This window comes from Molossus molossus, unplaced genomic scaffold, assembly GCF_014108415.1.
Source record: "Molossus molossus isolate mMolMol1 unplaced genomic scaffold, mMolMol1.p scaffold_m16_p_10, whole genome shotgun sequence".
Classification (NCBI taxonomy): domain Eukaryota; kingdom Metazoa; phylum Chordata; class Mammalia; order Chiroptera; family Molossidae; genus Molossus; species Molossus molossus.
In genome coordinates this window covers 78357739-78371831 of record NW_023425345.1, presented here as the reverse complement: position 1 = coordinate 78371831, position 14093 = coordinate 78357739, and the positions used below count along the sequence as shown (strand labels likewise).

General features: G+C 56.9%; 1 protein-coding gene across 2 annotated transcripts; it reads right to left on the bottom strand.

Moving 5' to 3' along the window:
- Positions 1 to 645: 645 nt before the first annotated feature.
- Positions 646 to 9422, bottom strand: LOC118623470 (keratin, type II cytoskeletal 71). 2 transcript variants are annotated; one of them, XM_036251086.1, is made up of 9 exons: positions 8976 to 9422; positions 6462 to 6676; positions 5736 to 5796; positions 5183 to 5278; positions 4723 to 4887; positions 4423 to 4548; positions 2822 to 3042; positions 2161 to 2195; positions 646 to 1425 (listed from the first exon to the last, which is right to left on the bottom strand). In XM_036251086.1, exons 1-9 carry the CDS (start codon positions 9420 to 9422, stop codon positions 1220 to 1222), a joined length of 1572 nt encoding a protein of 523 aa, XP_036106979.1. In that variant the 3' UTR covers positions 646 to 1219. The 2 variants fall into 2 exon arrangements, with proteins under 2 accessions (XP_036106979.1, XP_036106980.1); XM_036251087.1 differs by lacking the exon at positions 4423 to 4548.
- Between the last annotated feature and the right edge of the window lie 4671 nt (positions 9423 to 14093).

The window sequence follows — 14093 nt, the reverse complement described above, 5'->3', positions numbered from 1 at the left end:
CAGGACTGGCCACCACCACAGTGATTTCAGAGTGAACAGGTGTTTGGGGAGGCGCCAACTACAGCCACTGAAATCCACAGCCTGCCTGACCCCCAACTCCCTCCACCTAGTTGAGTTTCAGGTTCCAAAAACATGGTCCCTGTCTTAGCTTTCCAGCAGAGAGGCTCAGAGTGTGGGGTCCCCATCAGCTCTACCCGTCCTGGGCAGCCCCCAGGAAGCCAGGCCTCGGAGCAGAGAGGAAGGGCAGATACCTTGCCGGCCCCCATACTCCCTCTAGGAAAGACCCAGGTCTCGGAAAGGGGCCAGGGGCCCTGTTAGGAGCAGGGCTGATTCTGTCACTGGGGACCAACCGGGTTGCACACGTGCCCTGCCCACGTTTCCCTTTCTTCTCGCCCGGCCCCTTCCCTTTTCTCCCCGCAAACTCTGCTCACACTCATCTCCCTGCACCCCCAGGGCTGTTCTCAGCCCCTCTGCCTTGTCTGCTCTGTTTCTGCTGTTTCTGCTCTACAGGGAAAATTAACCTGGAAATGTGGCTGCTCGGGCGATACCCGGTGTGCTCTGTGTCCGTGTGCTGCTCGTGTGAGCACCCCAACGGAGTCCGAGCTCGCAGTGATGACTCGGAGAGACCACGCCATCAGACTGAGCTGTTTATTGAGGATGCAGTGAAGAAGGAAGACGGGAACGGGCCTCCTCCTCTCTGCGTCTGGGTGCAGAGAGAGGAAAGAGACCCTGCGTTGTGCTTGCTTTCGCTCAGAAGAGTCGTGAGTCTGAGCAGGTGGGGTGGGGATGAGGCCTCTCTTGGTTGTTTGTCCTTCAGTCCTCCTTTCCTTGGACAGAGAGCCAGCTCCTAGAGTGGTTAGGGGCCGGACAAGGCCTCCGTGTGAGGGGACCTTGCTCTGAGATCCAGGGGCCAGATGGAGTCATTAGCGGCTGAGTCAGAGGCTGGAGTGAGGGGCTGAGCTGGTGGCATGGCTGGGGGACCCCAGCCAAGGACGTGAACACCGGGCGTGTGCAGGGAGGAATTCCATGAGGCTTCGTCATCCACACCTGTCCAGGCTCAGCAAGACACAGGTTGGGAGCAGTGAGGTGGCCAAGGCCAGAGCTGAGGTGCAAGAGCAGGGCCGGTAGAGGGCTGGCAGTGGGCTGGGCGGAGCACATGTGGGAGCCAGAGCCCCTGCTGGGGACACAGGGGTGGCGAGAGGGCACCGGGCAGCCCTCTCTACCGACTGGCTTTCTTGGAGGGGGCACTCAGGCTGGAGCCCTTCCCCAGGGTATCCTTGTAGTCGCTGGCACTGCCCCGGCTCCGGGTCTCCCCGCCGCGGACGCTGCACACTCCGGAGATGCAGCTGCTGCTGTTGGCCACGTAGCCGCCGCTGACCGAGCTGGGCCGGAAGCCACTGCCGCCGCCGGTGCTGCTGATGATGGCTGCAGGGGAGAGCGGGTCAGCACCCCTCAGCCGGAGCTGGGGCTCTTCGTGAGGGGTAGGGTGGGGGCATCCGTCACAGCTGACTCCACCCCTGGGGTTGCCCAGCTTATACCCAATCTGGCTGCTTCTTAACTCTCAGAGGCCCATCTTTTTGGTCCAGGCACCAATGCACCCACCCGTCCTTCTGGACACCACCCTCGGCCCTTTCCATTAGCCCTTTTTGCTAAATTTCCCATCCTCCGACCTCGCCTTTCTGCTAACCGTCCCATAGACGGCATCTTCCAGAAGCTCTGGTTGAACTCTCCTAGCCCCACTGAGAAAGCCAGACCCACCACTGTCCGCTTGACCTCCAAGGCCCCTCGTTCACTACGCCCAGCTTCCTCGAAGTCCCCAGCCCAGGTCTGGTCATAGCTTGCAGGCTCCCCAAGCCTCACCGACACCCACACCCCTTCCCTGCAGCTTGTCCTTTGTTTCCTCATCCCCATGGCATGTCTCCCTGTCCCCAGCTGCCAGCCCTTGGGACCAGTGCGATGGAGTGACAGGGAGGAAGGAACCCTGGGCTGGGAGTCGGGAGGCTGGGTTCTGGCCAAGCTCTGCTATCTGGCTCAGGGAACTCAGGCAAAGGTTTCCCCTCTCTGCTCTGTAGATCGCTCCTCAGCACACGCAGGGTGTGACAAAGCCCCTTTCCGGTCTGCAGATTCTACAACTTTAGGTCCAAACATATAAGTACTTACAGATGCTGACCGGGGAGGGATATTCTCCTGACATCCTGTTAGGGAGAGAAATAGGGTAAGAGCACGCAGTCATGCAACCCACAGCCCATCAACCTCGGACCTCGTGCCTCCACCGGCCTGATGTGGGTTCCTAAACCCAACGGGCACCTATGGGAATTCCAGGCCTTCTTTGGCACAAGCAGAGCCTGAGAAGTTGGGGACTGCCCCTGAACGTTTATGGTAACCCAGCAGCAATCCAAGTCAAAAAGTAGTTTATGTGAGGTGCACGTGTGCAGGTGGCCTTGGTGCTGGGACTTCCCGCTCCCAGGAACACTGGGGAAGCCAGCGTGAACATCTCTGAGAAGCTCATCTTGTACCTGGACAGGTAAGGGACATGCAACAAGAAGACCATAGCAATGAGCTTTTCTGGTGGGAGGTGGTGGGGAGAGTGTGCCTAGGCACACCCAGGGGAGTTGTGAGGGTTGGGTGGGTTCATCCACTGTAGCCTGGAATGAAGTAGGTACTCACGCCTATGTAGGGACTGTAAATAACTGGTATTATTTCTGTCATCACCGCCCCTTCACTCCCCAAGAACTCATCTTTTCTGGGTTAGGATGTTAGGCTTTCACCTGAGGTCCCCCCCAAACCCTCGGGGCGTTCCTGCCAGAGCACCGCCCCTCACCTGCACTCCTCGCCCTCCAGCAGCTTCCTGTAGGTGGCGATCTCCATGTCCAGAGCCAGCTTCAGGCTCATGAGCTCCTGGTACTCCCTCAGCATGCGGCCCAGCTCCTCCTTGGCCTGGTGCAGGGCAGCCTCCAGCTCGTCCAGCTTGGCCCGGGCGTCCTTCAGGGCGCTGTCCCCCCGCTGCTCGGCATCGGCGATGGCCGTCTCCAGGTTGGAAGCCTAAAATAGGGAATTGGAGAAGGTGGAAAACTGGAAGGGGTCATCAGAGGCACTTATGTCCAAGCAGCACTTGTTCGTGGAGATTCTGAGCAGAGGTGCCCACCTCCACCCCCCACAGCCCTGCTCCTCTTCTAGGGGCGGGGCCTCTGGTGCTGGCAAGTCCTTCCCTAGCTGTCTCCGCTCGCTTGTGTCTGGACGTTGGTGGTGATAACAAATAGTGCATCCTGCCCTTCTGACATGATGGCTAATTCACCACCACTTCAGTTACTGCAAAGACATTTACTTGGCCACCCTGTGCCTAGGATACAGAATGAGTAAGGGTCAGGTTGGCTTTCTGCTCCTGAGTTGTTTAAAGTCTGGGAAGGGAGATCCCGGGAACATGGCGTGACAGCTACAGTGACAGTGTCTGACCAGGTACACGGGACCACCGATGAGGGGCCCAGGGAAGGAGATTTCCCAGGACCAACATGTATTTGCCAAGTGCTTGCCATCTGCCTGGCACATCACTCAGCCCTTCATCCGCCTTTTATATTCCGTAGCTTATCGAGTCCTTAAAGCACCTGCACAGTGAGGACAAGTGACTTGCCCAATGTCACAGAGCTACTAAGTGTTAAAGCTCATGGGGGAGCAGAGAGAGCACTGGACTAGGAGTCAGGAGGCCTCGGTTCAGATCACAGCTGTGCCGCTCAAGAGCTGTGCCACCCACTTAACCTCTCTGAGCCTCTGTCTCCTCATCTGTAACAATGGGTGACGCTTGTCTCAGAGTCTCTGTGAGGATTCAACACAATTCAGTGATAGGAACTGTGGCTATTGTTATATGCATGCATATTGTCTTGCCACCTACTCAAGCAGAGGCTGCACCTTTATTCCTGGGACCGACTCTAAGGCCTTAATAAATTTCCGCAGAAGGCACTTTAATGGGTATTCGCTAAGCCCACTTCTCGATCGCTTAAGAAATGCTTATTAGGCTGCTACCAGGTGCCAAGCATTGCACTGGATGCTGGAAAAACAACAGGGAACAAAGCTGCCCGCTCCCTGCCTCCTTCCCGTCCAGGGGAAGGAGAGACCGGCAGTGTCACAAGTACATAGGTGCCAGGGGAGCGCACCAGCTGGGACAGTGGGGCAGGAGGCTGTGGTCTGAGCCCAGCCTGGGGGATAAGAGAAAGCTTCCTGGGGGAGGGGGTTCCAAAACAGAGGACCTTGGTCTGAGGAGGTGCTGAGATGCCCCAGGAAAGTCTGCTCTACATGTTTGAGGCGATGACTTCATCTGGCCCATTTCCCCTCGTGGGTGGAGATTTGGGAGGTTGCTGTCTTCGGCCGACTATTCTCCCCTCCAGTTGTGCCCACCCACCCCGGGCTACAGGCAACCAAACCCCTCACCTGCTTCTTCACATTCTCAATCTCTGAGCGGATTCTCTGGATGAGCCGGGTGAGCTCTGAGATTTCATTCTTGGTGTTCTTCAGGTCATCCCCATGCCGGCCAGCCGCAAGCTGTAGTTCCTGGAACTGGGCGCCCAGAGCACAGAGCCATGGATGAGCATAGTCAACATGTCATGGGAGCACATGGTGTCTCCGGCTGCTGATGTCATGGGGCGGGGCACACTGGACACCTAACTGGACTGGGGACCCTCAGGCCCAGGCCTCACGCTTGCTGGGGTTCCCCTCTCAGGCCCAGCTCACCTTGGTCTGGTACAGGGCCTCGGCCTCGGCCTTGCTCTTCAGGGCGATCTCCTCGTACTGGGCCCGGACCTCGTCGATGATGCTGTCCAGGTTCAGGTCCCGGTTGTTGTCCATAGACAGGATGACAGACATGTCGCTGATGTGGGACTGGATCTGAGCGATCTCCTGCAGGGGAAACAAAGATAGTCTTGGTACTTGACTGTTGAAGGTCAAAATTTTCCCCAAAGGAGGTGAGCAAATCCTGGTGATGTCAACTTTGAGGGCATGGTGAGTTCCCCTGGGCCCCAGATTCCTGGCACCATGGAGCCAGGGCCTGGTCCATTTCCTTCCCACCCAGAAGCCTCTCAGGGCTGAGGTGAGAGATGAATGACTAGCCGGGAGGGGGCTAAGACCTCTAGACTCTTCCAGCCCTCAGAATAAAGTTCCGCCCCCAGAGGGGTAAGTGGAGAAACAGACTCACAGCTTCGAAGAGACACTTGAAGAACTTGATCTCCTGGTCCATGGAGTCCACCTTGGCCTGCAGCTCCACCTTATTGGCATAAGCTGCGTCCACGTCCTGAAAGATGCCCCAGCCACCCCTGGTCACTGCCAGTGCAGCCGAGGAGATGGCAGCTGCCCCAGCCTGGGTGCCCTGCACAGGTGAGTGGCCACCCTCTTCTCCTTGAGGGGCCCATGGAAAAGGAGGGGAAGGAGCATCCTGAGACTCTGCTCCATCAGCAGGGGTGGGTGCCCCTCAAAGGCAGGGAGCTCCAGCCAGGCTGTCAGTCATCCCTGGGAAGCATGAGCAGACCCAAGGCTGCAGGGGAAGCACTGTGTATCATCCCCTGTGGCTGTGGACAAACCCATCCACATGACATCAGGAAGGCCGTCACCTTCCCTGCCTTGGTATTCTCGTCCCTGAGTGGTTTTCATCACAGCTCCTGCCTTTACCCCACTGCTTCTGAATCAGCTCACGGCAGGCTCAGCACCTCAGTGCCAGGCCCCCCGGGCTCAGGGCCTGCCTTCCCCCTCACCTTCTTCAGCAGCACAAACTCATTCTCTGCCGCTGTCCGCCTGTTGATTTCCTCCTCGTACCTGTGGAAACGCCAGGGCGTGGTTGGTTAACACGTCTCACTGAGAAACCTCACTGGCCCAGGGAAGACCCTGCGTGAGGGGCAAGGTGCCCGTCGGAGGGCACAGGTGCTGAGGGGCTGGCCGGTGGGGCCCGCAGGCAAGGAAGGCTCCCTGCGGGAGGGGACATGGTCACCAAGTTTGGAAGAAGGAGATCGTTGAAGACCCAGCTTCGAAAATGAGGAAGGAGCAGAAGGTTGTCCTCTGGGAGATTGTTCTCAGAGGAAGCAAGCAGTCTCCTCCCTCAGCATCGGAGTAAAGCCTTACCAACAAAGGGGAGCGTTTCCTGCATTACTCCACCTAGCAGTTCTGGGAGGTGGACGGATGTAAGCCCCTTTACCAATGCGGACACAGAAGCTTGGGACAACATAGTGGTTACCTACGGCATCCCTCACCCCAGAGCCGGAGTTAATCCTCTGACCACTGTCCAACTAACTGGGCTGGACATTTGCCCTAGGTGCCAGGGCAGAGATCAAGTTCCAGATTTGTTGGGGTGATTCTGCTTCGTATGAAGAGGAACACTGACCACCACCTCCAAAATCTTTAAGCTGGGGTGGCTACCAGGACCCCAAGGACAGGATGAGTTCAGAGGGACAGGCAGTTGTCAAGGTACAGGGGTCCCCGCTCACCTCTTCTTGTAGTCCTCCACCACGTCCCGCACGTTCCTCAGCTCCGAGTCCAGCCTCACCCTGTCCCCCGACAGCGTCTCCAGCTGCTTCCGCAGGGAGCTGATGTAGCCCTCCAGGATGGGCTCCAGGTTGTTCTTGCAGTTGTTCAGGTCCAGCTGCTGCAGCAGCTCCCACTTGGTCTCCAGCACCTGGTTCTGCTGCTCCAGGAACCGCACCTGGAACGCGAATCCAAGAAACTGCTGAGTGCCGGCAGAAACAGTCACACCTGTCGCGCAGGGGGCCTTGTGCAAAGCTCTCTCCCCCTTCACAACAGCAGCACGAGGTGGGTGAGTCCTTCTCCTATTTAATGCAGAGGACACTGAGGCATGGAGAAGGTTAGCTGGCCTCCTTCCAAGACCTGATGGCTCAATGCGTGGTAGAGCCGAGAACTAAACCCAGACATGGCCCCCGTAACCCATGCATCCATTCACTCAGAACCCACCACGGCCAAGTCAGCACAGGGCAGGGATGGGCCTGAGGTGCCAGGACAGTCAGGCTGGGTCCATCTTTGGGAAGGTTGACCTTTCTGAAGAAGGGGGCTGCTGTTCATTTTATAATACATCAGGCTCAACGAGGCTCAACGGGCCAAGAGCTGCGGCTATTCTAACCTCCTCCAAGGCCCCAGCTCCACTTGGCTCATGGCCTCTTCCTCCTGCCCTCGTCCCGCTCCTCAGAACCGTCTTCTGTATGGACGGAGGTTGCTCCCTGTGCCACTGCGGCCTCCCTGGGCCGGGAACCTGACCAGAGGGGGTGGATCTGCACATACCCCTCTTGTTTGGTTTGGGGGAGCACTGCTGTTTAAATGAGGTTGGTTCTCTCAGGTCAGAAACATGGAACAATAGAAAACTCACCTGGACTCAGTGTGGGTGGGTCAGCCACCAAAGAGCTTGCCTCCGGCAGATCGGCCAGCATTTGGCTTGGTCTACCCAGTCCTGACTTTTTCATGTATATCCACAGGGCTGGGCATCAGCCACAGATACACCCAGGACACCACAGTACATACCTGGACCACACCCTGGACAACCCCAGATTGGACGAGATGTACTCACCTTCTCTGGCAGCCTGGGATTGCATTCCTCTAGCTATCCCAGTGGTTTGGGAACTGTCCCAGCCTTCGCGCCTGCTTCCCCCTCTCCCGTCAGACCACCTTTGTTCATAGAAGTGACTGTCTCTGTGTTTGTCTTTCTTCCCATGTCTCCAGACTGCATTTTCAGTGGGGTTTGACCAGCCCAGCCCAAGGTCAGCTCGCTCCCATCCCCCAGCCCCAAACCTCAGAACACCTTGATCTTCCCGATGTAAAAAGACTTAGAGGAGTAAGAGGCCACAGAGCTGGTGATGGCCCTGAGGTGAGGAGGGGCAGCCGGGAATCCTCTGAGCAGCAGCTGAGTCACAGGGGAGTTGGGGGCAGGGGTGCAGCTAGGCTCTGATGGCTGTCGACCACCCAGCCACTGGCTCTGTCCTGGGCTGACCTGTCCTCGGTGCCTCCCTGTCACCTAGCCCACATGGCCCTCCATCCCCAGTACTGGGTCGGAAGCAGAGGGCTGAGCACCTAACCTCATCTCTCCCTCTGATGACCTTGGGCATGGCCTTCACCTCCATGCTTCTGCTGACTCATAAAATGGGAGCAATAATTTCTTATCTACCGAAAGTCGAAGGCCTGTCTGGACTGGATGATCCCTTGAGGCCTCCCCCAGACCTTTGATGCTCTCCTTCTCAACACCCTTTCCCAGTTCTCTGGAGATCGAAACGATAGTAACAGTAACCACCGCTGGGGAGTATTTGGTATGTGTCAGGCATTATGCCAAGATCTCCACATGCATTTTCTTTTATAAACCTGACAATGACTCCAAGAGGTAGGTTATTATCCCCATTGTAGAGACCAGAAAACGGAGACACAGACAGGATAAATAACTCTTCCCGAGCACACAGCTGGTAAGCGATGGGCCAGGGTGGGAGCCAGGTCTGACTTCGCAGATGCACTATTCTGCCTCAGGACAGTCCTCAGCTGACTGAAGCAAATGCCCTTGGCAGAGCCACCCAAGAATGCAGACACTGACGTTTCTGAGCCATCAGTTAAATGACTGGTGGACCAGATCAGCTGGCCACAGCGGGAGGACAGCTTTCCTGGCTACTCTGGGGCAGATTCCCTCTCCCCAGCTGTTCTGCACAGTGTGTGTGGGCCCAGGCTTAGCACTGGCACCAACCTGGCCCTTGGGAGTAAGAAGAGGGTTCGTCCCTTCCGTGCTCCTGCCACGAGCCCTGGCGAGCCTCTGCCAGTAGAGACCGACCTGCCTGTCTGTTCTAGGGGATGACTACTCAAGGAATTTTACACAAGTCACCCTGATGATAGAAAACACCTGTCTTGTCCACAGTAAATGCCTCTCCATATCTAACCCCAGTCCCTCACCTGTGATGAAAGCTCACATTTCCAAAAGAGATGCTGTTCCCAGGGTCCCCGAGTCCTAGCAGACCCACCTTGTCGATGAAGGAGGCGAACTTGTTGTTCAGAGTCTTGATCTGCTCCCGCTCCTGGGCGCGCACTTTCTGGATCTCGGGGTCCAGCTCCACGTTGAGGGGGGCCAGGAGGCTCTTGTTGACAGTGACCTGAGGGATGCCCCCTGGAGGGCACACAGGGGGGCACACGGGCCCCAGGGCCACACTGCCAAACATGCTGCCAGCAAAACCGCTGGCCCGGCCCCGGCCAAACCCATAGCCCCCGCTCTTCCTGCCGCCACTGGTCACATTGAAGGAGATGCTCCGGGAGCCCCCCAGGCTGTAGAGGCTCCGACTGCCGAAGCCCCCGCTGAGCCCTTTGCCCCCTGCCCGGTAGGAGGGTGAGCTGCCCGTGGAGAGCACTGCGGAGCAGCCACTGAAGCCCCCCTTGGGGGCAGCTCCCGACTTGGAGGTGAGCTGGCGGCTCATGCTGCTGGCGGAGGCGGAGCTCAGACACAGGAGGGACAAGGCAAATCCACGGGGTTCCTCAGGCTGCTGTGAGGACTGACAGGTGCCCTTCCTTATATGTGCTTGGCACTGGGGCTTGTGGATGGGCAGTCAGGATCTTAATTCGTGGGTTTGGCTTGCCTGGGAGCAAGAAGTCATTTTCTCTGTGCTGAGACCAAGCCCTCCCCACCTCTGAGACAACACGAAACCTTCAAAGTGCTGGGCTTGCAAGCCTTGCTCATGTAATTTGGGTCTTATCTAATTAACCCACTGTTGTAGGGTAATTGCCCCAGCCCAGCCTCTCCAGGGGGATGTCACTGCTCTTTACCATCCCTATCCTGATTCATCTTCTCTGGATCGCAGGTTTCCTCTTGGGGGCTTGAGAGGTGGGAGAAGGTGGACTGCTCTGGACGCAGTGGGCCACAGGGTAGAGCATCTGGGGACTCCGAGCATAGCCGGGTCCTCTTTCCCAGCAAGGGGCAGCTCATTCAGGCACTCCCCCCTCCCCCAGACCTCCCGGAGGCACAACCCACTGATGGCCTCTTCTCCCAACCCGCAGAAGACAGCAGTTCTCTCTGCTGGGCTCCTGAGGGTGGAGGGACCCTCTCCCCAACATGGGACAAGAGCAGCCCAGGCCAGAGTCAACCATGGGCACGGGGGGGGCATGTGCTTCTGCAAACTCCCCAGAGAAAGGCGTCTCCACACTCACCTCTCGAGCCCCCATAATGAGGCGAGGGGCAATTGGCATCCAGTCTTTCCAGCACTGGGCAGAAAGAGGCCAGAAAGGAAGATGAAGTTGGGGCGGGGGCCTGAGGAATTCAGGGGGTCAACTGGAAGAGGGATGGAGCGACAAAGAGAGGCTTGTTCAGGGCTGGAGGTTTCAAGGAAAGACTCCTGGGGGACGGGGTGTCCCATTTCATCACTTCCGTTTCCTCCAATGTGTGTCTGTGGATAAGACTGGGGACAAGCTGAGGACAGGAGCCTCCTGTTCAGGGTTCAATTAGAAGAAGCTGCTGTCAAAGCGAGACTGGATCCCTGCGGCATCTCTCCAGACCCCTACGAGCCAAGAATGCAGGCTGGCTGGGCGTCCCCACATGGGCCTTCCCAGGAGGGTGACCCAGAGCATGGTGCCATCCTGCCCCCAATGGTCCTATGGTCCCTGCGATCCCTGTCCCGCATTCTACCTGCTGCCCCTCCATCTTGTCCCTGGCTCCCCCACATGACTGCCACTGCTGCTGTGGCCCCTTCTCCTCCCATGGCTGACACCGGCCCTGGAGATGGCCCCTGCCCAGAGACCCCTGGGGCCCTGCGGCGTGCTGTGGCTCTCGGCTGGAGGCTGGCGGTGGCCACAGGAGGGAGGAGATTTGGAGCCAGGCGGAGTGGCGCTGTCTCACTTCGGTTAGGGGCTGACCTGGAATGCAGGCTTCCCCTCCCCCGCACCTCCTCGCCCTTCCCCCTGCCATTCTGTCTTCATGGTTCTTATCAAAACCACCAGAATTCCTTTTTCCTGCCTTCTCTCTCCGTCCCGCCTCATCCTCCTCATCCCTCCTCTCCAGCTGCCATCAGTTCCTCCCGTCTCTGTTGTGCCACCTCTCGTTCTATTGCTCCCCCACCTGCCCTCCTCCCTGGGGTCTTCCTGGGTCAGCACAGCCCAGGTCTGAGCCCCCCTCCTCTCCCTCAGCCCTTAGCATGTTCTTGGTATGTGCTACAAGGACAGTGAGTCTGTGGGCTCCCACGAGGTTCCTCTGAAGGTTGTGTCACATCATTTCAGTTTTTTGTTTTTGGTGTAGAAAGTAGAAGGTTCTTGCCCCGGCCAGTTTTCTCAGTGGTTAGAGCGCCAGCCCCCGGACCAGAGAGACCCGGGTTTGGTTCCCGCTAAGGGCATGTACCTTGGTTGCAGTTCGTCCCCAGCCCCGGTTGGGGTTGTATGGGTGGCAGCCACTCGATGTGTCTCTCTCACATCGATGTTTTTCTCTCTCTCTTCCCCACTCTCTCCTTCCCACTCTATCAGAAGATAAATGCAAAAATGTCCTCAGGTGAGGATAAAAAAAAAAAAAGTAGAAGGTTCTCCAGATCAAAGACCACCTAGTATCCATCTCCCTCTCTCTTTTATGTTCTCCCTTCAGCAAATCTCTGTTGAGCATCTACTGTGTGCCAAGCATTGTGTCCAGTGCTGGGGACAAGGGGCGTGTGGTGTAACACGAAAGGCCTCTCACAGCTCGGAAGCCAGTCCTCACACGGTGACCAGCCTCTACGGCTTGGCTGGCTGTCTGTCTCTGTGACACGCATGAGCGCTTTCTGCCCAACCTTCAACGACCCACAGATGTTGCCCTGCCCCCACCAGCAACCCCCTCCCTCGATGCTCCCTGCCCCGGCCAAGGGCATCGCACCCACAGGCCTCATCTTCAAATGCCTTCAAAATGCTGCCAAACTATTCCTGCCCAGCCTGGAACACCTTCTCCCCCATCTCTTCCGATCCAAATCCTTCCGCTCTTTTGAAATCTTGTTTAAAACCCTGGATTCAGCCCATCTCCTCTCCTCCTGCCCTGGACTTCTCTGTCAATGGACACCTGTGTGTAGGCTGCCGTGTTTCCTCGGGCCTGGGGCCGGGGTGAGCATTCCATGTCCCCCTGCCGACTCCTCCCTCTGTGCCTTTGCTCAGGGTCCAGGGCCAGTCTCCGGATATCCCTGCCCAGGAGCAGGAGGGCCGGTGGTGGTTGGTGCAGCAAACAAACAGCAGGGACGGAGCATCTTCAAGGAGCTGCTGGGCCGGCACCCGCCTGACATGCCACCAGGTAGGAGCCCAGGCTCCAGGAGCTGCCCCTGGGTCTGAACTCCACTCCACCATCCAACAGTGTTACTTGGCTTAACCTCGCTAGGCCTCACCTCCCCCGGCTATAAATGGGATGATATACTCCTCGTGGGGTCGTTGTGATGATTACATGTGCTAATCCATGGAAAATGTTTGGTAGGTGCCTGGTACATACTCAGTGTTCAGTAAATATCATCAGTTACTAAAAGTAGAGAGCAAAGCAGAATTTAGGAATCAGCCTGTCCTCTCCTTTCTCTTCCCTGGGGGGCTGCTAGATCAGCCCTTTCCCGTAAAATGTCATCTGCTGATAGAGGACAAGGAGGGGCGCTGTTCCCAGAGGTCCTGGGCTCGAGGAATCTCTCCATTCAGACCATTTCTGATCATGTAAAAACCCTTGGTTAGGAATAACACTACTGAAGCCAACAAGTGCTTGCCCGGTGCAGAACTCAGTAGGAAGCATTTTTCAAGCATTTAGTCTCAAGCCTTTGGTTCGATCCATTCATCAGATGTTTACTGAGCACTGACAAGTGCTGAGAGGGGCAAGGCAATGTACTCTTCCCTTAAAGAACTCAGTTTCTGGATCCCTCCAGATATCGGTGTCCCTGGGAAAAGCATCTAATCAAGCTATTAACAAGTCATTAACACCTTAGCATGAATTAGTCAGATACTGGCCATTAGGTATGAAACACCCAATGTTGATGAGGATGATGATAGTGCAGGAAGGATACAGCTCTAAGCCACCCACCGGAAGGGTGGGCCCAGGTGGGGCTCCTGGGCTGCTTGTGTTTTTGCTGGAGGGAGAAAAGGAGGGACTGAAGGAAACCAGGACAGGGCCACAGTTCACTGAGGCTATGAAGGCCCTTCCCTGGCCCTAACTGAGACTTGGGGAGACTCAGGGGCAGAAGGAGGCAGAGCCTCTTGCTGGTGGAGGAGACAGGATGCGATCTACCGTATCTTAGCTTCATTTTCCTTCACGCCCTTCCGTGGGTCTCCCAGCTTGGAGGTGGGAATGAAATTCTGAGCGATGCTTGGTCAGGCACAGAAATGTCCGAGCCGCAGTTTCACTCATGTGTGAAACAGTGGCAGGAAGTGTGTCGGCTCACAGTCAAGTCCCTAAGCTACCGAGAACACCTAGCATGGGCAGTCAAGGAAATTTTTTAATTGTGTATTAAAAGATGACATTTTGTATCTCTTGGTTTTATAGCCAAAATGTTTTCTTTGGTTCACATAAGTTGCCGCTTTCTTTGTAACCTTGTTTCTGTGTCTGTGATGATGACCCCTTTGAGACGGTTGTTGTGGTCCTTGGGCCCAGCCGAGACCCACTTGTGCCCCCACAGTGTTCTGGGGTCTAGAACCTCCAGAGAAGGTCTCAGAAAGAGGTGGGCAAGAACATCGAGTCCAATGCAAGACGGTAGCTGCTGTGTGAGAAGGAAGGGGAAGCGCAGAGGAGAGGCAGGACCCGGAGACACAGAGGCCACTGTGCTGCCTGAAGGGTGGGGTCTGCGTTCCAGGCCTTCAGGGGAGGCGCGTGGGTGCCCCGGCAGTGAGCACATGTGCAAAGAGCCCAGGCTGGCAAGAGGACGGGCATGAGGAGGGCCCTCCAGCCTGACACAATCATGGGAGGGAAGGGTGGCCATGGGTGGAACGCTGGGTCCCAAGCAGTACGTGGGAGAGGAATAGTGCTAGGGAGCCACAGAGGGCTCCTGAGCCAGCAGAGTCTGAGCCACACGTGTTCGAGGAAGCAGAGTCTAGCTGCTCTGTGGGTAGGAGCAGAGGGGGTGGGGAGAAGCTGGAGGCGCTGAGAGAGAGGCAGGTGGTTCTGCAAATAATTGTCTCCAAAA